Source organism: Oncorhynchus masou, chromosome 7 (genome assembly GCF_036934945.1).
Source record: "Oncorhynchus masou masou isolate Uvic2021 chromosome 7, UVic_Omas_1.1, whole genome shotgun sequence".
NCBI lineage: Eukaryota > Metazoa > Chordata > Actinopteri > Salmoniformes > Salmonidae > Oncorhynchus > Oncorhynchus masou.
In genome coordinates this window covers 28488683-28510692 of record NC_088218.1, presented here as the reverse complement: position 1 = coordinate 28510692, position 22010 = coordinate 28488683, and the positions used below count along the sequence as shown (strand labels likewise).

At 43.4% G+C, this 22010-nt stretch overlaps 1 protein-coding gene across 1 annotated transcript in view; it reads left to right on the top strand.

Moving 5' to 3' along the window:
* Positions 1–22010, top strand: part of LOC135543099 (neural cell adhesion molecule 2-like) — a 423699-nt gene that overhangs the window by 308032 nt on the left and 93657 nt on the right. The window contains exon 2 of the mRNA XM_064970177.1: positions 21682–21756. Coding sequence (XP_064826249.1) covers positions 21682–21756 — 75 coding nt within the window. The remainder of the gene's footprint in view (positions 1–21681; positions 21757–22010) is intronic.

Here is a 22010-nt window from a genome sequence, read left to right as displayed (position 1 = left end):
TTGTTTTATATTGTGATTTTTGTGTGATTTTTTTTTTTGTTACTTGTCCATTCGGACAATTGTTAATGTCGAGCCCTGAGCCTATATTTGCAATCATACAATAATATCTTTGATTGAAGCAACGGGTCTGGAAGTGATGACAGCAACTAGCTCTTTTTGTATTGTCTTGTCCCCCTACACTGCTGTTGTCAGTCTGTGTACTTACAGCATACAAAACAGCTCCACTTTACTGCTGGGGAAATAGAGAGACAGAGATAGATGTTGGGAGATTGAGAATGGAGGGGAGAGCAAGAGAGAGAGGAGTGGTGATGAACATATAAGAGGGAGGAGAGAGCAAGGGTGAGGAGAGGGGACGAGAGAGGTAGAAAAGGAGAGTAGAGGAATAAAGAGAGGAGGAAAATTAGGAGTGGAATGAGAGGATACATGTTTCAGTGTGGGAGATAGTGGGACCTGGTCAGATATTCAGACCACTTCCCTTTTTCCACATTTTGTTATGTTACAGCCTTATTCTAAAATGTATTACATTTGTTTTTTCCCCATCATCAATCTACACACAATACCCCATAAAGACAGAGCAAAAACAGGTGTTTACACATTTGTTGCAAATGTATAAAAAAAACAGATACCTTATTACATAAGTATTCAGACCCTATGAGACTCGAAATTGAGCTCAGGTGCATCCTGTTTCCATTGATTATCATTGAGCTGTTTCTACAACTTGATTGGAGTCCACCTGTGGTAAATTCAATTTATTGGACATGATTTGGAAAGACACTCACCTGTCTATATAAGGTCCCACAGTTGACAGTACATGTCAGAGCAAAAACCAAGCCATGCAGTCAAAGGACAGGGTGCTTTTTGAGCAAAAAAAGAAACATCCTCTCACTGTCACCTACGTTTATTTTCAGCAAACTTAATAATGTGTAATTATTTGTATGAACATAACAAGATTCAACAACGGAAGAAATAAACGGAGCAAGTTCCACAGACTTGTGACTAACAGAAATAAAATAATGTGTCCCTGAACAAAGGGTGGAGGGTGTCAAAATCAAAAGTAATAGTCAGTATCTAGTGTGGCCACCAGCTGCATTAAGTACTGCAGTGCATATCCTCCTATTGGACTGCCCCAGATTTGCCAGGTCTTGCTGTGGGATGTTACCCCACTCTTCCACCAAGGCATGTGCAAGTTCCTGGACATATCTGGGGGGGAATGGCCCTAGCCCTCACTCTCCAATCCAACAGGTCCCAGATGTGCTCAATGATATTGATATTGAGATTCGGGCTCTTTGCTGGCCATGACAGAACACTGACATTACTGTCTTGCAGGAAGACATGCACAGAACAAGCAGTATGGCTGGTGGCATTGTCATGCTGGAGGGTCATGTAAGGATGAGCTTGCAGGAAGGGTAACACATGAGAGAGGAGGATGTCTTCCCTGTAACGCACAGCATTGAGATTGCCTGCAATGACAACAAGCTCAGTTCGATGATACTGTGACACACCGCCCCAGACCATGACAGACCCTCCACCTCCAAATCAATCCTGCTCCAGAGTACAGGACTCTGTGTAATGCTCATTCCATTCAACGATTAACGTGAATCCGACCATCACCCCTGGTGAGACAAAACCGTGACTCGTCAGTGAAGAGCACTTTTTGCCAGTCCTGTCTGGTCCAGCGACGGTGGGTTTGTGCCCATAGGCGACGTTGTTACCGGTGATGTCTGGTGAGGACCTGCCTTACAACAGGCCTACAAGTCCTCAGTCCAGCCTCTCTCAGCCTATTGCGGACAATCTGAGCACTGATGGAGGGATTGTGCGTACCTGCTATAACTCGGGCAGTTGTTGCTGCCATCCTGTACCTGTCCGGCAGGTGTGATGTTCGAATATACCGATCCTGTGCAGGAGTTGTAACACTGATCTGCCACTGGACAATCAACTGTCCGTCCTGTCTCCCTGTTGCGCTGTCTTAGGCGTTTCACAGTACGGATATTGCAATGTATTGCCCTGGCCACATCTGCAGTCCTCATGCCTCCTTGCAGCATGCCTAAGGCATGTTCACGCAGATGAGCAGGGACCCTGGGCATCGTTCTTTTGGTGTTTTTTACTGAGTCAGTAGAAAGGCCTCTTTATAGTGTCCTAAGTTTTCATAACTGTGACCTTAATTGCCTACCGTCTGTAAGCTGTTAGTGTCTTAACGACCGTTCCACAGGTGCATGTTCATTAATTGTTTATGGTTCATTGAACAAGCATGGGAAACGGAGTTTAAACCCTTTACAATGATATCTGTGAAGTTATTTGGATTTTTACGAATTATCTTTGAAAGACAGGGTTCTGAAAAAGGGACGTTTATGAGTATTCAATGTGTAAAATCACCCCCTCCCCTTACCCTTTCTCTCTATGTAATCCGATGAATTATACATTTCGGATTTAATATAATCTGGATTACAATTGAATCCGTACTCTGTTGAAATCCAGTTGATATTTTAATACCTGAATAGAATGAGAACATTTTACACACTTAATTCAGATTACATTGTAATATTGTCAGTTTCCATGACAACAGCTTCACCAATCAGAGGAGGACACAGGCACTTGACCTTGTATCAACCCTCTATTACAATCAATTGACCTTTTGATGTCTATTAATGTCTCATGAGACCCCCATCTCCTCTCCCATAGACCCCTAAAGTCACCTGTTCCTCCCCCGATCCCTCCACCCTGCTTAGCAGTGCTAAAGCATAGTGACCCCTTCTCACAGGTGAAATTAATTCCCTAGCATCTAGGACAATGGCCTTGTCTCAGGCACGAGGCGGAGAGACATGAGAACATGTAATAACGCTGTCAAGGCGACAATGATGACAATGGCCGTTTCTCTATTTCTTCACAGAACCAAATCACGTCAGTGATTCAGTTGTTTAGGCATTCACGGTGCAGCTTGTTGAAAAGAAGCATTAAGATTCCGACACTTATGGCAAATCAGGCTGACTAGGATAGCTGGCTGTTATCTTCTTGCTTTGCTTTTTTTTTGCTTTACAAGAAGCTTCTTTTTCCCCTGAATTATTCATTGTTGTATCGAGATGCAGAAGATCAAAGAAACTGTGGATAGTGCTGATAGGCCCGATAGTGCTTTGTGTCTTTAAGTAAAACAGGGCTCAAAACAGTTATTTGTTTCTCAGCAAAACAATCTTTTCTACAGAGCAATTAGGTCAGATTGGAATCTGACATATTTGCTCCTGAACAGAAAAAAATAGCTTGTTTCACTTCCTTCTTTTGGATTTTGTCAATAGTATCCCATTCAACGACACTCCAAGCCTCCAATCCAACAAATTCAATTTTGTGAGATGAGAAGAAGCCGGTTCAGTAGAATTTGAATTTAATAGTTGTTCATGTCCTGATGCGTAAAACGGTTGTATACTGTAAGAAGGGGCACTGGGTTACAAGAGAGAGAAATACTCCATCATGGTATTACTCTATCATGCATTGGGGAGAATGAAGGACTGGTGAATTTTGTGTGTGTGTGTGTGTGTGTGTGCGGCTGCGGTTCAGTTTGCAGACATCATAGACTCATTGATTTATCGAGACATAATGGGTTCCATAATGAATTCCATTCTCAGAGAAATGACAGAGTACAACAGTGTTTCTCCTAGAATATATTGCAAGCAGGCGGTTCTCAAAGGTCCTCACATTCGCATCAAAGAAGCCAAAAATACTATGGTTCAACCAGGGTCATATTAGCATATATTGTAGCAAACATAGCAAAAAAATTGCAACGGAAAACGAAATCAAGTGTTTCTTATTGGACTTTATTCTTATCAGCTTTATTCTGTCTGGTGCTTAATAAATGCAAGCCTAGTCTATATAGAAATGAGCCAAAGAGAACACTCTCTTCCTCTCCTGCTAGCTTCTAAGAGTTTTCAACTGAGTTCCAACTGGTGCCATATTTCCTATGTAAGTGCACTTTTTGACCAGGAACGATAAGGCTCTGGTCAAAAGTAATGCACTGTGTGGTGAATAGGGTGCCATTTGGGATGCTGGCACTTAGGCTAGGGTCTAATTACCCCACAAGTGGCAGAGGGGTCCGGATATCTATCGAATAAGGGATTAGGGAGAGGCCTTAAAAAGAACATATGCCTCTCAGAGCTCCAGTTCTACTCAGCAGGTCCCGACCCCTCATCGCATAATTCGAGTCAACACTGAATATTCAACACAACCCAGGAACCCGAGACCTCGAGGGCCACGGCGTGGGTGCAACTGGAGTCTAGCGGAGTAGAGCAGAGTGAAGAAGCCAAATGTACAGAGACAAAGAAGGTCTCGTCCTCGGTGCACTAGACTGCAGATTGTTGTAGAGTGCAGTTTTTATGGGAAATGTTTAAAAAATTATGATTTCTTCACGGCATGGGTTCAGTTCTCTAGATAGACTCAAGGGTTTCATACCAGCCTGTTGAGAGTGGGGTTATTTGCTTTTTTTAAACTTTCAGTTTGGCAATGTTTTAGGACAATAATTTATAAAGGCACTCCCCTTTCGTTGCAATGTCAGGTCTCAACTGAGCATGTGGTGTATGATAGAGAAGTTCAGCCTTTTTGCCAAGTAGGGGATTTTACACAAAACATGTTTTTCCCCAGGCCTAGGATTCGATGCAGCAACCTTCTGGGCTACTGGTCTGCTTCTCTAACCTCTGGGCTACTCACCACCTTATCAGCATACATATAATGTAACAATATACTGTATAATATAATACTGTAACATGGTCTGTACTACAATTAAGATCCCCTACTGAACCGCGTTACTGTTCCATATATCTGCTGTCCGCACATTACTACATAATGCACTGAAGAAAGGTATGATGAACATAATGGCACTACTCCTTCCCTTTAGACCATAGACATGCACTAGATAGCCTTCCTCTATTCATTGTTTATTTAACCTTTATTTAAGCAGCTAGTCCCATTGAGATCATAGGACCTCTCTCCCTAAGGGAGACCTGGCTAACAAGGGCAACTAAAAAAAAAGAAATAGACATGCATGTTCATAACCAGTACAGTACATACAGAGAAAATAACATAACTCTGAAACTCTTTGTTGTACAGTTGCACGGTTGTTTAGTGCTTGGTGCAGGTCTTCACCTGTCAGCTTTTCTATTTTAAATCCTGGACTAAACAGCATGCTCAATGAAGAATCTACACGGAATTAGCTTTTTACTCCAAGACTAGGCTAAATCGGTGTCTAACATACTGGCCCTGAGAGGCAGGCTGTAGACTAAAGATGGGTCATTTTGACGAGTGAGCGATCTGATAGGGTCTCTCAGTGAAATGGATGACAGTCTTCTCGCTGTATCTCGGTAGTGAGCCTCATCACACAGCAGGTGCACTAATCGAGCGTTATCGGGTGCAAATGGGGCATGAAGGCGCCATTCATACAAATTAAGATCATATACAGAGCTCTGCGGCTGTTGGAGCTCCATTACTCACCTGCTCTGATTTTTGCCGTTCAATTGCAAGGCGATATTATAAACTGAAAAATCGCAGATCTCCACCCATCACTAGTGTGATTTCAGCGAGCGATTATTAAAATAATGGTACTGTGATTTCAATCGGCATTCCTTACATATCTAGGTCTCGGTCTAGTCAGTGTGAAACTGTGTCGCACGTGATGCAATTGCCAATTGAATTACTAACTCAGATTGCCTTTTTCTAATTGGTGCTTAAGCTATGGGAGATGGCACATGAAAGGTACTGTAGGCTAATTAAAAAGACGATGTGAATGCAATTTCCACAAATGTCTACAAATTCCAATCCACAAACGTCTACAAATTCCAATCAAAAAGCCAATCAGAAGGCAATATCAATATGAAGCTCTTACTATAATGCTTATATCTATCCAATCATCACAGGTCTACTGGAGTAAAGCCCATAGTGCGTAGGAGCAAGGGGGCTTTTCTTACAAGCACTGATTTAATTAAACTGATAGTTGCTTTATTGAGGGAAGTTTTACTTGCAATGGCTATGATATGTGTTTGTCTTACCTACCTCAGTTTAATGCACTCACTGTGTCACTCTGGATAAGTGTATGCTAAATGAACAAAATGTCAATTTAAATCTGGATAGATTTGGAAATCAGTGCCACTGTATCTCAGAACTGATTATTCTCAAACATGTACCTGTTTATTATTCTGAACCCTACGGCACTGTGGAAATGTTTTCCTTCGACTCTCTTCAAAATGTCTTCATTCTGAAAATGGGACACATTAAATCAGTTGGTTAGACGTCCAGCTCTGAGAGAGTGGGCGGCCATTTATAATGCGCTGATTGCCCTAATCATGTGACAGGGGACCTTTTCCCCACTGATGGAGTAGCTGATTAATGCAGAGTGAAGGGCTTGCTTCCCAAATGGCACCCTATCCCCTATAAAGTGCACTACGTTTCACCAGAGCCCTGGTCAAAAGTAGAGCACTACAAAGGGAATAAGGTGTTATTTGGGATGGAGTAAAGAATAGGGTAGGGAATAGGGTGTCATTTGGGACGCATTCAAAGTGTTACAGGACACGGACGGCTAACAGTGCAAGCTAGCTTCTTATCAATTATATACTTTACCTCACCTCCACTCTTAGAATATTCAGTTATTAGCCTAATGTAGTGGTTTGGATTGATTGGTAGTCACACTATTAGCAGCTGAATTAGTATGTTATGAAGTCAGAGCTAAAACTGTGCTTTTAATTGACACAGCATGGAGGAAGTTGAGTTCCAGGCTAAGAGCTGTGTTTGACAGGGCTTGAGGATTGCCACTATAGCCTATGTGTTGGCTGTGTGGGGAATGCAGTGTCACTGGATAAGTGGTGTTTAAATGCTGTCGCTACTGTGAGCCTATTGCATGAGCCAGTGCTGTAGCATGAGCCAGTGTGGAGTCGTTTAGGGAAATGACTGGGATGTAGTCTCCCCAGGAGGCTATCACACTGTGGCAGAGCCTGCTTGGAACAGAAATAGTTGGGATGGGTTCTGTGTGCTCTGATTAGTTTGTGTTTACCAAAGGAATTTGTATCTAACAGATTTTGATTTTAAAAGTGTCATTCATTGAGATCTGGTCGGGCAGGTGTGTTTAATTTATATTTTCATGGACATGCACAGACACACGCACGCACACACTCATCTGTTCAGTGACCCGGCAGAAAACTGCTCAAGAGTAGTCAACAGGCAGCATCAGGCTATGCTTATGCTTAGTGCTTTCACTCCAACTTAAGTCAGGCTCCTTGAGCTGAACTGCATAGCTGATTATAATTATACAGAAGTTTGATGACTACTCCTCATCCACCTTGCTCTGACGATCTTATCGTGTGAAAGTCTCTAGAAACTCCTCTACTGCTACTATGCTTGTGTAACATGGCAAATCAGCTAGTTGCGTCCCTTACCACTATCGTTTCCTGAAATGTTGTTTCCAGAATTGTTGATATTTTTTGCAATTTCCCATTCAAATAATCCTATTAAAGTAAGAGTAAAGTGAAGCGATTGTAGCGTTGTTGTCACAGGCTTTTACTGGGGTATGGAGCTAGAAAGAATCTAATTTCATAATTTGCCCTGAAGCATCATCAGCATGCTTCCTGGAAATGCTGTTTTGTTTTTGTTTTGTTCAGTTCCTTCAGAGAGAGAAAGAGAATGTCTCACCAGCTCAAGGGCTCTTGGGTTAGCGCTCTAAAGAGTGGGTGATAATCACTGTGAAATCACCATTAAAGAGGAGAGAGACAGAGGGAGCTAAATAGTGATGGAGAGAGAGACTGCAAACACAGATATGGAGAGAGATAACAATGAAAAAGTAGGGAAGAGAGTGGGAGTGAGAGACAGACAGAGAAAGACTAAAAGAGTGAGAGTTAGAAAGAGAAATTGAGAGTCTGAGTGTAAGGGTGCACTCTGTAGAAATGCTGATGTTACACAGGAAATGGAAATAACTTACTTGATGCACTGTAGCTGATTGACATGTTCAGTAAAGTTTGCTGAAAGTTCGAAAGAATTACTGATAGTCTTCGAGAGAACAAAATGGAGAAAGAGGGGTGGAGACTGTATTTTCCAATCCTAATCTCATTTATATTTTGAAAGAGACACACTCCCAGATTGGTGTACCAAAAATTGCAGAAACTCCAGCCCAATACACACTTATAGGGTGAAAGTATACCAAGAATTGTCCTCGGGTCTGGACTCACCAGACTGTGGTCTCAATACTTAATATCACGGGGGGCCACAATGCGGGAGCTGGCGATGATGGACTCGGAGTCCTTCTCCTCATTAGAGACACGTGTTGGCGGGACAGGGCATCTGCTTTCTGATTCTTGGATCCCGGGCAAAAGGTTAGTGTGAAGTTGAACCTGTCAAAGAACAGGGGCCACCTAGCCTGGCGAGCGTTCAACCTCTTGGCTTCTTGAATGGAGACCAAGTTATTGTGGTCCGCCTGATCACGAAAGGATGAGGTGCTCCCTCCAACCAGTGTCTCCACCCCTCAAGGGTCTACTTACCTGCCAAAATCTCTCGGTTTCCTACACCGTAGTTGCGTTCTGCTGGTGAGAACCGCTTGGGAGAGAAAGGCACATGGGTGCAGTTTCTTGTTTCGCTGTGAAAGGTGTCTGAGGCGTCCACCTTTAACACAACGGTACAGGTAGGATCAGGATGGACGAGGATGGTTCTGGAGGTGAAACATCCCTTGAGCTCCCCGAATGCCCTGTCAACCTCGGGGGTCCAGCAAAAATGATTCTGGGACTTGCGGGTTACGGCCGTGAGAAGCAATGACACCCAAGGAACCGCAGGACTTGTTTGAGTGAGGTGGGACGGGACGGGGCCAGTCGGTAACCACCCTCACCTTTACAGGGTCCATTTGGATGTCGGTGGTAGAGATAATGTGACCCAGGAAAGAAACTTAGGATACATGGAACTCACTCTTCTCTTTCTTCATGTATAGCTGACTCTGCAGGAGGCATGTCAGGACTTGGCGGACATGCAGGATGTGTTCAGGAAAGATCTTGTAGAAGATCAGGATGTTGTCGAGGTAAACAAAGATGAACCAATTCAACATATCCCTAAGTGTGTCATTGACTAATGCTTGGAAGACTGCCGGTGAGTTTCACCAATGCTTGGAAGACTGCCGGTGAGTTTCACCAATGCTTGGAAGACTGCCGGTGAGTTTGACACTCATAGTGGCCACTCGGAATGTTAAAGGGAGTCGTCCATTCATCTCCCTCCCTGATTCTCACCAGATTGTAAACATTGCAGAGGTCCAGTTTTGTGAAGAATTGGGCCACATGGGCCAACTCCAAGGCAGCAGACATCAGGGATAGGGTTTAATGATTCTTAATCGTTAATCAGCCCTCTGTAATGGGGGTGTAGAGCGAATGAAACCTGCCTCCAGTGACTCCCGGATGTAATTGTCCGTGAGTTCTGCTTCAGGGGTCGAGAGGGAGTAGAGGCGGACCCGGGGAGGTGTGGAGCCGGGTAGGAGTTCTATGGCGCAGTTGCATGGACGATGAAGAGGGAGGGTGGCGGATTGCCTCTTACTGAAGGCCTCCCGATAGGTTGAAGTATTCAGTATGGAGAGTGGAAGAGTCTTGGTCTTCAATGGATGCCGGGGAACATGGCGAAGCTCTTGGTGGGGGTCTTTGGAATTTAGTCTGGCAGTTCTTACCCTGTTCTAGTAAGTGTTCCGTGGACTAGGATAATAGTGGGTTATGTAACAATAGTCAGGGGTACCCTAGGATAAGTGGGTTCTCAGGAGCAATCAAAATAAAGAGTCTCTGAGTGGTTCACCCCAACCTGCAGTAGAATGGGCTTGGTCTGATATTCCACTTGGCTGGAGCCAATGGGGCATCCATCGAGGGCTTGAATATGCAGAGGGATGGGACATTTCATGCAGGGGATTTGTAATTCTCTGGTGAATTATCCGTGGCTCTGGAGTCCATGAAGGCTTGAATGTGGTGCTGACGGTTGTCCCAATTAAGTGTTGTGGGTAGTGTCACATGGTGACACGGTAGCTGGAGTATAACTGCACAGCTCGTCAGGTCTCCCCTTGTCCTGGCGAGCAGTGGCGTTTGCCGTCAACTCTGGGCATGTAGCACAGAGATGGCCGATACCTCCGCAGTAGAGGCAGCAGCCATCACACATGCACCTGTCATGTTCCTGTGCTCTGACGTGTGCGTCCCAGCTGCCTAGGCTCCTCAATGCTGGGCTCGGGAGGCTTAGGGTGCTCCAGAAAGTGGGATACAGGGGTGGTGTCAAAAAGATACTGTCTCCCACGTTCTCGGATGTGGTTGTCATTCCTGATGGCCAGCATTATCCGGGACTCGGGGTCCTCTTCCAGTTCCCGAGCGGCCAGTTCATCCTTGATGGAGTTAGACAGACCTTGGTGGAAAGCGGTGACCGGTGCCTTGGTTTTCCACCCACTCTCGGTGGTGAGGGTGCGGAACTCAACGGCATGGTCAGACACTGGTCTGGCCCCTTGGCGGAGGTTGAACAGTCAGCTTGCCTTTTCTCATCCGCCGATAGGGTGGTTGAAGACTCGTCGCAGCTTGGCCGTTGCCCACACCAGGGCCTTGCCTGAGAGTAGAGAGATTATGTAGGTGATCATGGCCCAATCGGTGTGGAACGAGGAGGACTGTAGCTCAAACACCAGAGAATACTGAGTGAGGAACACCTTGCATCCTCCCGGGTGGCCATCATACCACTCCGGGGCTGGGATCTTGGGTTCCCAGTGCAGGTTCCCTGGAGGCACTACGGCGAAGCCTGTACCCACTAGGCGATGAGACTTGGGCATTGGCTCCTCCTGGGTTGAGGTTGGGACGTGGTTGGAGGGAATCGGTAAGTGCCCGGAGGGTCTCTGATATTTGGTAGAGTTGTTCTTGCTGCCACACCGGCAGTGCTCCTTGGTGGGTTATAGCATTCTGGACCTGGTTAATCTCTGCTGGGTCCATGTTTAGGCAGAAGCTTGCTATGATGTGGTGAGGTTGGACCCAGGTGCAGAGAAGAGACCAGACGAGGAATCAGTGGTTAAGGATAAACATCATACTTTACTGAGAAACGGTAGCCGCAGGATCACAGCAAATTTAAAAAACAATAAACATTAAGTCTCAAACTCCCTCAGGAAACAAATGCACGCGGTAAACAATCCAAGCTTCTGCAAAGGACAACAGAAACGTTTATTTTAACAGGGAAATCTTTACGAGTAAACAGAATACACCTGAGTGTCATTAATGTCTCTAGGACGGTCTCTGCCGCCCTCTGGTGACAGGTGGAACCATGACATGTACTTGGCATTGTACTTGACATTTTGCACATCTATTGTTCATCAAGATTGACTGATTCAATGGCAAAGTGTTCATGGCCCCCAAAATGGCTAGAAACAGCCCTGTGTGTTTGTGTGTGTGTGTGTCTGTGGGTCAATGCATGCACACGTGTGTGTGTGTGTGTGTGTGTGTGTGTGTGTGTGTGTGTGTGTGTGTGTGTGTGTGTGTGTGTGTGTGTGTGTGTGTGTGTGTGTGTGTGTGTGTGTGTGTGTGTGTGTGTGTGTGTGTGTGTGTGTGTGCGTGCGTGCGTGCATGATTCCATCCATCGGAGTACAAGCAAATATAGGGTGGTCTCTCTCCACATCTCCACGAGGCCAGCTTGCAATATGAGAGGCTTTAAAGAAAGGAGAGGGAAATTGGAAAAGTAGTGGGTAAGCAATGTATTGAGGGATACATTGAGAGAGGGAAGAGAGCTAGTTCTGCCAGGGACCATACATGAGCTGATATGACAGGACGATTGGACATGGTTTGGTGACAAGAGCCACCACTGTCATGTCCAGAGGATTGCATGCCATAGTGACAGGACGAGGAGTGAGACGGATGGATGGACAGACAGATGTGTCCAAGCATCAGTCAAATGCTCTCTTTCTTCCTACCAGTACATTAATTGATTGACCAGAGTTCCCAATATATTGCATAGGATTTGTTGTGCATTATAGTCCTACAGTAGTCCCATTATATAACAGGCTCTGTTACTTCCATTGCTTGGCATTCTAAACAAACACCCCTGTGTAGAGCGTGTGTATTAGCGGTAATTGAGCACACAGTGCAGATGTGCCCTGAGGCGAGACTGAAAGAAACTGCTCATCTGTAATTCCCTGTGATTTCACAGAGGACTTGAAGGCGTTCCAGGCGCCCCTCTTGACATCACATAGCTGGTGTACAATACACACACACACACACACACACACACACACACACACACACACACACACACACACACACACACACACACACACACACACACACACACACACACACACACACACACACACACACACACACACACACACACACACACACACACACACACACACACACACACACACACACACACACACACACACACACACAAACACACCAGGCAGCCTCAACACAGAGCTACTGTACAGCAACAGAGGAAAAGGAAAGTAAAATGCATTCTGGGTAATTTCCTCAACTACGTGACCACAGGCTGTGAGGTGACATGCAAACACAATGGTGTGTTGAGGAAGGAAACCTCAAGGGGTTATGACTTGGGGGAAGTGGGGGATCCAGATTATTCTATCATTTGAGGAAAGAGGGAGAGAGGAGTGGAGGAGTATGTGATTGACATAGCAGCTTGAAATATTTTATATTGGCCTGTTGATTGGGCCTTCTAATTCATTAATTAGTACTAGTATGTGTTCACATTCCATTGTGTGATGATTGCACAGTCTCTTGGTGTGGAGGATATGGCAACAATTATCATTTGGGATGATAGTAGAAGATGATTGCAAAAGTGACACTGCCAGACAATGTCGGTTTTCATGACATTCTGAAGTATCTTAAATGGGTACAAATCAATATAGCTTGACTGACATAATTTAAATAAAAGTGAATGGTAGAGAAAAAATATATTTATTGAATGTTCGATCAACACCCACCATTGTTGTCATCAATTGTGTAATGGCTCATTTGTTTCCCCATTTGATCCATTGTGATTGCTATAGCGGGACTTTGCAGTGTTTGCCTCTGCTATGTGACACTTCCTGTCATGAACAACTAGTGTAGAGTAACAGTAAAATGCTTACGGGCCCTTCCCAACAATGGAGATAGAAAATAAATAGAAAAATAATAACACGGAATAAAGGAATAAAAGGAATAAATACAAGGAATAAATACACAATGAGTAATGATAACTTGGCTATATACATGGGGTACCAGTACCGAGTAGATGTGCAGGGGTATGAGGTAATTGAGGTAGAGACATAGGTTGGGATAAAGTGACTAGGCAACGGGATAGATAATAAACAGTAACAGCAGCATATGTTATGAGTCAAAAGAGAAAATTGCGAAAAGGGTCAATGCAGATATTCCGAGTAGCTATTGGTTAACTATTTAATTAACTATGTATCCGTCTTAAAGCTTAGGGTTTGAAGCTGTTGAGGATCCTGTTGGTTCGAGACCTTGTGCATCGGTACCACTTGACATGCGGTAGCAGAGAGTGGCTGGAGTGTTTGACAATTTTTTGGGTCTTCCTCTGACTATATAGAGGTTATGGTATAGAGGTTCTGGATGGCAGGGAGCTCGGCTCCAGTGATGTACTGGGCGGTACGCACTACCATCTGTAGCACCTTGCATTCGGATGCCAAACAGTTGCCAAACCAAGCTGTGATGCAGCCATTAAAGATGCTCTCGATGGTGCAGCTGTATAACTTTTTGAGGATCTGAGGGCCCATGCCAAATCTTTTCAGCAGTGTTGTCATGCCCTCTTCATGACTGTGTTGTGTGTGGACCATGATAGTTCCTTAGTTATGTGTCCACCAAGGAACTTGAAGCTCTCAACCTGTTCCACAACAGCCCCATAAATGTGGATGGGGGCATGCTCTGCCCTCCATCTTCTGTAGTCCACTAACAGCTCCTTTGTCTTGCTGATGTTAAAGGAGAGGTTATTGTCATGGCACCACACTGCCAGGTCTCTGACCTCCCCCCTGTAGGCTGTCTCATCGTTGTCGGCGATCAGGCCTACCACCGTGTGTCGTCTGTAAACGTAATGATGTTGTTGGAGTCGTGCACGGCCACACAGTCGTGGTTGAACAGGGATTACAGAAGGGGTCTAAGCACACATCCCTGAGGATAAGCGTTGCGGATGTGTTGCTGCCTATCCTCACCACCTGAGGGTGGCCATCAGGATGTCCAGGATCCAATTGCAGAGGAGGTGTTTAATCCCAGGGCCCTTAATTTAGTGATGAGTTTGGAGGGCACAATGGCATTGAACTCTGAGCTGTAGTCAATGAACAGCCTTATCGCGTAGATGTTCCTTTTGTCCAGGTGGGAAAGGGCAGTGTGGAGTGCAATCAAGATTGCGTAATCTGTGGATCTGTTGCGGCGGTATGCAAATTGGACTGGGTCCAGGGTGTCTAGGATGATGGTGTTGATGTGAGCCATGACCAGCTTTTCAAAGCATTTCATGGCTACAGATATGAGTGCTATAGGGCAATAGTCATTTATGCAGGTTACCTTATTCTTGGACAGGGGGACTATGGTGGTCAGGGAGAGGTTGAAAATGTCAGTGAAGACACTTGCCAGCTGGTAAGCACATGATCTGAGTATGTGTCCTGATAATCCGTCTGGCCCTGCAGCCTTCTGAATGTTAACCTGTGTAGCCCTTGACCTGCAGTCAAATGACCTAGTGGTCTCATGGGTGGAATATTATTCATATTTTCCATCATTTTATAATGAATAAACATTATTTAAAAAACCCGCCGAAAATCTGGTGTTTCTATGTCAAACAGTTTTGTTATATTTCAGTTTTCTGTGATGTATATAAAGTGTAATATTGGAAGGCAAACTCAAAATGTAACACATGTCAACTCTATATCTGACATGGTACAGATACCCTCTTTTTTTGAAGCCCATAACTATGTGTGTGAGATATATACTTTTGTTGTAAAGTAGATTTGTTTAAGACTACAAAGAAACACTCTGTTTGACCCTGATTTAGCCCACAGCAGTAAAAGGGTAAAAGTATTACTCACATTGGCTATGGAGAGAGTGTTAACACAGTCTCCGGACCCTTTACCCTTACAGCTGGTGCTCTCATGCGTAGTTCAGTGTTGCTAGCCTCGAAGCGTGCATAGAAGGTATTTAGCTCATCTGGTAGGCTTACGTCACTGGACAGTTCGCGGCGGGGTTTCCCTTTGTAATCTGTGCTTGTTTGCCAGCCCTGCCACATGCAACAAGAGTCAGAGCCGGTGTAGTAGGATTTGATCTTGGTACTGTATTGACCCTTTGCCTGTTTGATGGTTCGTCGGAGGTGTAGCTTGGATTTCTTATAAACTTCCGGATTAGTGTCCCGCTCATTGAAAGCGACAGCTTTAGCCTTTAGCCCAATGTGGATGTTGCCTGTAATCCATGGCTTCTGGTTGGTCACTAAATATTAATAACGACCCTTACAATGTGAGTTATTTTTGCACACGGTACCAGAATTCTATGCTGCCATTATCCACTGCACCTCTCACTGCATCAAGATCACATTTTCTGCCTCGTATTAGTTTTTTAAACACTCAATCTCTTATCCCTTCTATTTATAGAAGTAGCAGCGAGTATCTATAGTATTACTGATATATATATAATTATTATAGTCATCTCTGTTACATGTATTATTATTTGAAAGAGGCTTTGGTATTAGCCTGTCTGAGGGTCTGCTCATGTAAGACAGGGCGGACCACCTGAGGTGCTAAGTCCGGTGTGTTTGACACAATAGTTGCGAAGAAACAAAGTGAGAGCGGGGTATCAGCATATATGACACATGCCAACCATGGCAAAGGTAAACACTGGCTTTGTAAATAGTTTTTGTTCATATCAACGTTTTATCACCACTGGACATGTAGCCTACAAATGCCTGCGTCGAATGCCAAGCGAAGGAGATATTCCGTAGTCATCAAATGTGGTGAGTATTATGGCATGGATAGGCTTTAGCCTGGTCGGGACAGGGGAGAGAGAGTGAGAACAGGGTGGGTCATGTAAGCAAGAAAGTGAGGTCATTTGTGTGGATGATCAGATTGAATGGTGTGTGCGTGTTATCAGCTACAGTATATTGTGTGCAGAGACCGTGGCATGAGTGAGGTGAAGCTGTAGATATGGGTTGTCATAAACTATGGAGCTAGACAGGATTATTGATCTCCAGCTATTGATCTCTTAAAACGTGGTTACATTTGTATAAACTTCAAGTATCACTAACTACAAATCCCCCTATAATAGTTTCACCCAAATCTGGCAAGACTTTAGGTTTCGTGCTACGGCTAGGCAGTATACTAGTATTTGAGGTGATAATATTTTATTTGCTTTGTGATTCGTCAAAAAATGTAAACTTGTCAAGTCATGTGCTCCGGTTCTTGTATACACTGTAACAAGCACATCGAAGATTTGTAATATTCTGTGGCCAAACTAAGTTGATTTTATTCAGGCAATGGGCGCAGCCATCTTTGACTTTGTTTATTTGTGTTTTATAGTGAATGGCATTCTGGGATTAGGGAGTTTTTCCTTGTCAAACATAAACAAGCTGCCGTCATGAAGAATTTAGCTTAGCTGACACATATCTTCTTTCTTAACAATATTCAATTTTTCACTTGTGCTCACCAGAGATGTTACATTGTAAACAAGTCTAGCTTTTAGGTCACCAACTTATGTTTTGTTTTTTGTCAGCGCAACCTTAGACTGGTTTATAGAAGTATTTTGGCCCTGGATGTGTTCCGTTTGATACTTGGATGATGAAGTTTTCATTTTTCTTTTACAAGAAAAGGTGAAATTGAGGAACAAAGTTAAGAGCTGTATGTTCCATCAATACAAAACATTGTTTAGATGCTTTTCAGACAACAATGAAGTTTTAGATATGCTTGTTGCATCATGTGTTCTGTTGCTACTGTTCCAATCACATATTTGCGATGGTACACTGCAGGGACCACTCAACAATGATCAGAAATATGTGTTCATACGCGTCCAAGGGTTAATGAAGCCGGTAACTGATGTGGTAAACAATCCTGTAGCTTAGCATCCTCTTCATCGGACCACTTCCGTATTTGAATTTTTTTTTGTTTTTGTTTTTGCTTGTAAACAGGAATTGGCTGGTAGTTAATGATGCAGTGGTGATGGAGGGAGGGGTGGAGTGTGTATGTGTGCATCGGGCCAGAGTCTGTGTGTGTGTCTGTGTATCTGCGTACGTGCATATGAGTCCTCTGCTCGTTAATCAGCCAGTTGGAGCGACTGTAAGGTATTGCAGACAGTCTACTTGTTACCTCTGAGAGGAGGGGCACCAGGCACAGCTGGAGCTCCATGTCACAGGGAAGAGGAGGAAGTGGGGCAGAGCTGAGAGGACAGAACTGGCAACTGTAATATAGTGCTACCCTGGGCATGGGGCAGTGTGTTGTGTTTGCGGGGGGTGTTGCCAGGGGGTTGTGTGTGTGCGTGCAAAAAGGGAGAATGGAAAGTTGGAGGATAAATATATATATTTTTAATTGAACCTTTATTTATGTAGGTAAGTCAGTTAAGAACAAATTCTTATTTACATTGACGGCCTACCCCGGAAAATGCTGGGCACCACCCTATGGGACTTCCAATCACTGCTGGATGTGATACAGCCTGGATTTGAACAAGGGAATGTAGTGATGTTTCTTGCACTGAGATACAGTGCCTTAGAACACTGTGCCACTGGGGAGCCCAGAGATGGAACAAAAACATAAACGCAACATGTCATATGTTTCATGAGCTGAAATAATATATTCCCTGCACACAAAAAGCTAATTTCTCTCAAACTTTGTGCACAAATTTGTTTATATCCATATTTGTGAGCATTTCTCATTTTCCAATATAATCCATCCACCTGACAGGTGTGGCATATCAAGAGTTTCAAAGGCCACTTTAAAATGTGCAGTTCTGTCACACAACACAATGCCACAGATGTCACATGTTTTGAGGGAGCATGCAATTGGCATGCTGATTGCAGGAATGTCCACCAGAGCTGTTGCCAGAGAATTGAACATTCAATTTCTCTACCATAAGCTGCCTCCAACATCATTTTAGAGAATTTGGCATTACGTCCAACCAGCCTCACAACAGCAGACCCCGTGTAACCACTCCAGCCCAGGACCTCCACATCCGGCTTCTTCATCTGAGGGATCGTCTGAGCGGGGGTGGGAGGGGGTGATGAGGAGTATTTCTGTCTATAATGAAGCTCTTTTGTGGGGAAAAACAGATTCTGATTGGCTGTGCAACTGCCCAGTCATGTGAAATCCATAGATTAGTGCCTAATTTATTTATTTCAATTGACTGATTTCATTAAATGAACTGTAACTGTGTTTATAGTTTTGTTCAGTATGGATAAATCACAATAAATCATTGTGATGTAGATGTGTATTACCAGGCATGAAGCAAGGTATTGACATTACAGTAGTGTCCACCTACTGCTATCTATAGGCAGCTCTCTGACGTAGAAAATGTCTTTGTGTGTGTGTGTGTGTGTGTGTGTGTGTGTGTGTGTGTGTGTGTGTGTGTGTGTGTGTGTGTGTGTGTGCATCTACAGAACATAAACACAAACTGTAGCAAAATATAATAAGAGATTCAAAGAAGGGATAATCAAAGGATAGAGGGAGAGAAAAGATCAAAGGTGCTTTCTCCTCCACTGCCTTTGGTGTCGCCCCTAACTAGATTCACGCTATACTTCTCTGGCTGCCATGTGTCCCAAATGACACCCTATTCCCTATTTAGTGCACTACTTTTGACCAGGGCCCATAGGACCAGCTCACAGGCCTATGGTCAAAAGAAGTGCACTATATAGAAAATAGGGTTCCATTTGGGATGCACCCTTGGCTCGGGAAGGGGTAAGCAGCAAGCAAGACACTTAAGTATAACTTGCAATGAGGTGCAGCTAAACATCTACATTTGAATTGTGTGGGTGATTTCAAGCTTTTATATGGTAAAGTGAAGTTTCGCAACTCCACTCATTACCTAGTCCTTCATCCTATGTGAATCGCCACATGGTACCCTATTGTATAGTAGTAGCAGTCTCCGAGCAAAGGGGAAAGGCTCATGGCTTTGTACTTTTAAAGACTGCCATTGAAGTAAGCCTCTTGTGATGCATAATTTGAAGTATTTAAGCTTCATAGAATAGTACAGTGGTTCCTCCTTTAAAAGTTACAAGCTTATGCCGTGACCGTTACTGGTAGATGGTGGTATTCTGTCATTGCACCACACAATCACAAAGGGGAGTTAGAACGCCGATCTAGCGGTAGTCTAAACTGTGGCAATTAATGGAGGCGTTTTCAGTCTGAGAGTCTCTCCTCTGGCACTGGAGTCCTGCATCAGGCATCAACAACAACTGTCGGTGGTCCTGGAGTTAATTAAGAGATAACCTGGGTAAATACAATGGGGGAATTTCACTTCACATGTGGACTGACAATTTTCGGGAAAAAAATATACACGGTGGGTGCTTTTTTTCTCTCCCTCTACAAACAGAAATAAATCATTCTAAATAACAAACTGGCTTTATTTAGAAATTAGTTGGAATGTCTCACCCCATTTTCAAGAAGGGCCCTTTCCCCTTATTCAGATTACAAAAAAGTTGGTTGCAATTTCAGTTAAAAGGATCAGACCCTTTTTTTTTTCAATATTCGCCTAACATGACATACTCAAATCTAACTGCCTGTAGCTCAGGATCTGAAGCAGGTATATGCATATTCTTGATACCATTTGAAATGAAACACTTTGTGTTCACTTTGTCACTTTGTGAAATACATTTGTGGAAATGTGAAATTCATGTAGGAGAATATAACACATTAGATCTGGTAAAATATAATACAAAGGAAAAAAACAATTGCCTTTCTGAAAATGCATATGACTTACGAGTCTAGGCGCAATTTAGCAGTGCACGTGCAAAGTTTTAGACTCATCCAATGAGCCATTGTATTACTGTTAAAAATGTGTTATCAAGTCTGCCAAAATGTGCCGAATTGGTCAATTGATATATTTGCAAGTACATAACTATACAGAACATACAAAAATAATATGGTAATAAAGCATTTAAGTTTACACACTCCCAGGTGTGTCAAAAATGATGGATAATTAGCTTTCCTACAGAAAAGACACTGTTAAAAGTTTTTAGTTGTTGTGCTCTCTCCTCAAACAATAGCATTGTATTTTTTCACTCTATTAACTTCTGTAAATTTGGCAGTGTAGTTAGATTATCAATAATTTAAGCTTTCTGCCCATATAAGACATGCCTATGTCCTGGCAAATGTTCTTTCTTAATTACAATGTCATGCTTTTCACATTAGTGCACATTAGTTCAACCGTCCCGTGGGGTGGGGGGTTGGGACCGTTCCCGTAGAGGAAGAATAAAAAAGTAAGTAACTTGTCTACCGGCCCTGCATTAAAGACCAAAATTGTGATAACTAAAAATGTATACCAGTTTCATTTAAGGACCATAAAATTGACAGCTGTGACATACAGATTGCAAAATAGTTTTTTTGATGTACTGATTCCATGGCACATGCTTTATGAATTGACACACCATTTTCAGTTCATTATAACCTACTGCAGGCCTAAAACATATTTAACCTTCTGAATGATTTATCATATTGAATATAGAAGCCAATGTCTTAATGAGTTCTGAGAGCCGATCTGTTATCCTACAATTATTATTATTATTATTATTATTATTAACCCTACATTATAATTATATAAAAGCCCATTGGATATTCTCACAGACCAGATTTTCCCTAACGAAAAATGCTTTGGCTGTTTTGTCCCAAGTTAATCTGCTCATGTTGTGTGTGTGTTTGATTATTTGTGACATTGTGGTTACGGTGAAGAATGTAATCAAACGTTATGTGAATTTTTTTTAGAAGCTGTGTTTTCATTTAAAGTGGTGATGAAGAGCTGGAGGCATTTTGAAAACATGTTTACAAACACTTGTTTTTCACAAGTGTACTCTAGCAGGTGTCGACCATCATGCAAACAATGTTTCCATGATGGGCTATTAGTAGGACATTAGACTCTTCATACATCGATTTATTTACAAAATGGTCATTTAATAGCCTGCTTACTATATGTGTGAAAATCCCACCAATTTGCAATGTATTAGTTCAGTACATTTTAGTTGCACTTCCCCCCCATCTCCACGACCACGGGTAAAACCTTGCTGAGATTATGTGGTAGATTATGTGTTTTTGGTTGATGGCCAATATCAAAAACAGCCAAATGCGTTTATGAATCGCTTTCTTGTTGTATTATTTTGGTCTCCTTTCTCTTCTCTGTGCTGGAGTTCTTTTAAAAATAAGGTAGACTAGTGAATGCAACACATTGTTGCATACTGGAACACCAAAAGTCATCCAATTGTTATAATAGGATTTTAAGCAACAGCATACCCACGTGTGGTCAACTATTTCAGCACAGTTTTGCGCTGCTCTTAGACACACATGGGAACTGGTCTTGATAAATCAATATTCTGATTATTTTGCTCTTCACTCGCAGTTACTTAATATCCTACTCCCGACCGGTCACGTTGTACAGCGCCAACTTTTTAAATCCAGTCACCCCCCCACCCCTCCATGTCTTATTATCCTATGTTATCTTAGTGAGTTTTTGTGTGTGTATATACTCATCTTTTTTCTCTTTCTCTCTCTGCTCGCAGCTGTTCTGCAGGTATCCATATCCTTGAACAAGGTGGAGCTAAGTGTGGGAGAGTCCAAGTTCTTCAAATGCACAGGTAAGATGCCTATGGCAAAAAGAACATGCTTGTCTGTGTGTTAAATCAAATGTAAATGTGGATATGTCATCCTGAGTGTGTGGTGAGATGGGCGATGGGTTGGATGAAGGTGGTGGGGTTGTTGGGCGACATGGTTGCCCCCCATCCCACACATAGTCATCCTTCCAAACCAACGGTATCAACTCAATCCCCCAGCCTTCAGCTAACCCCTTGCCCATCCCACCCTGTTGCAGATCCTGTCCTTTCCGCCCCTG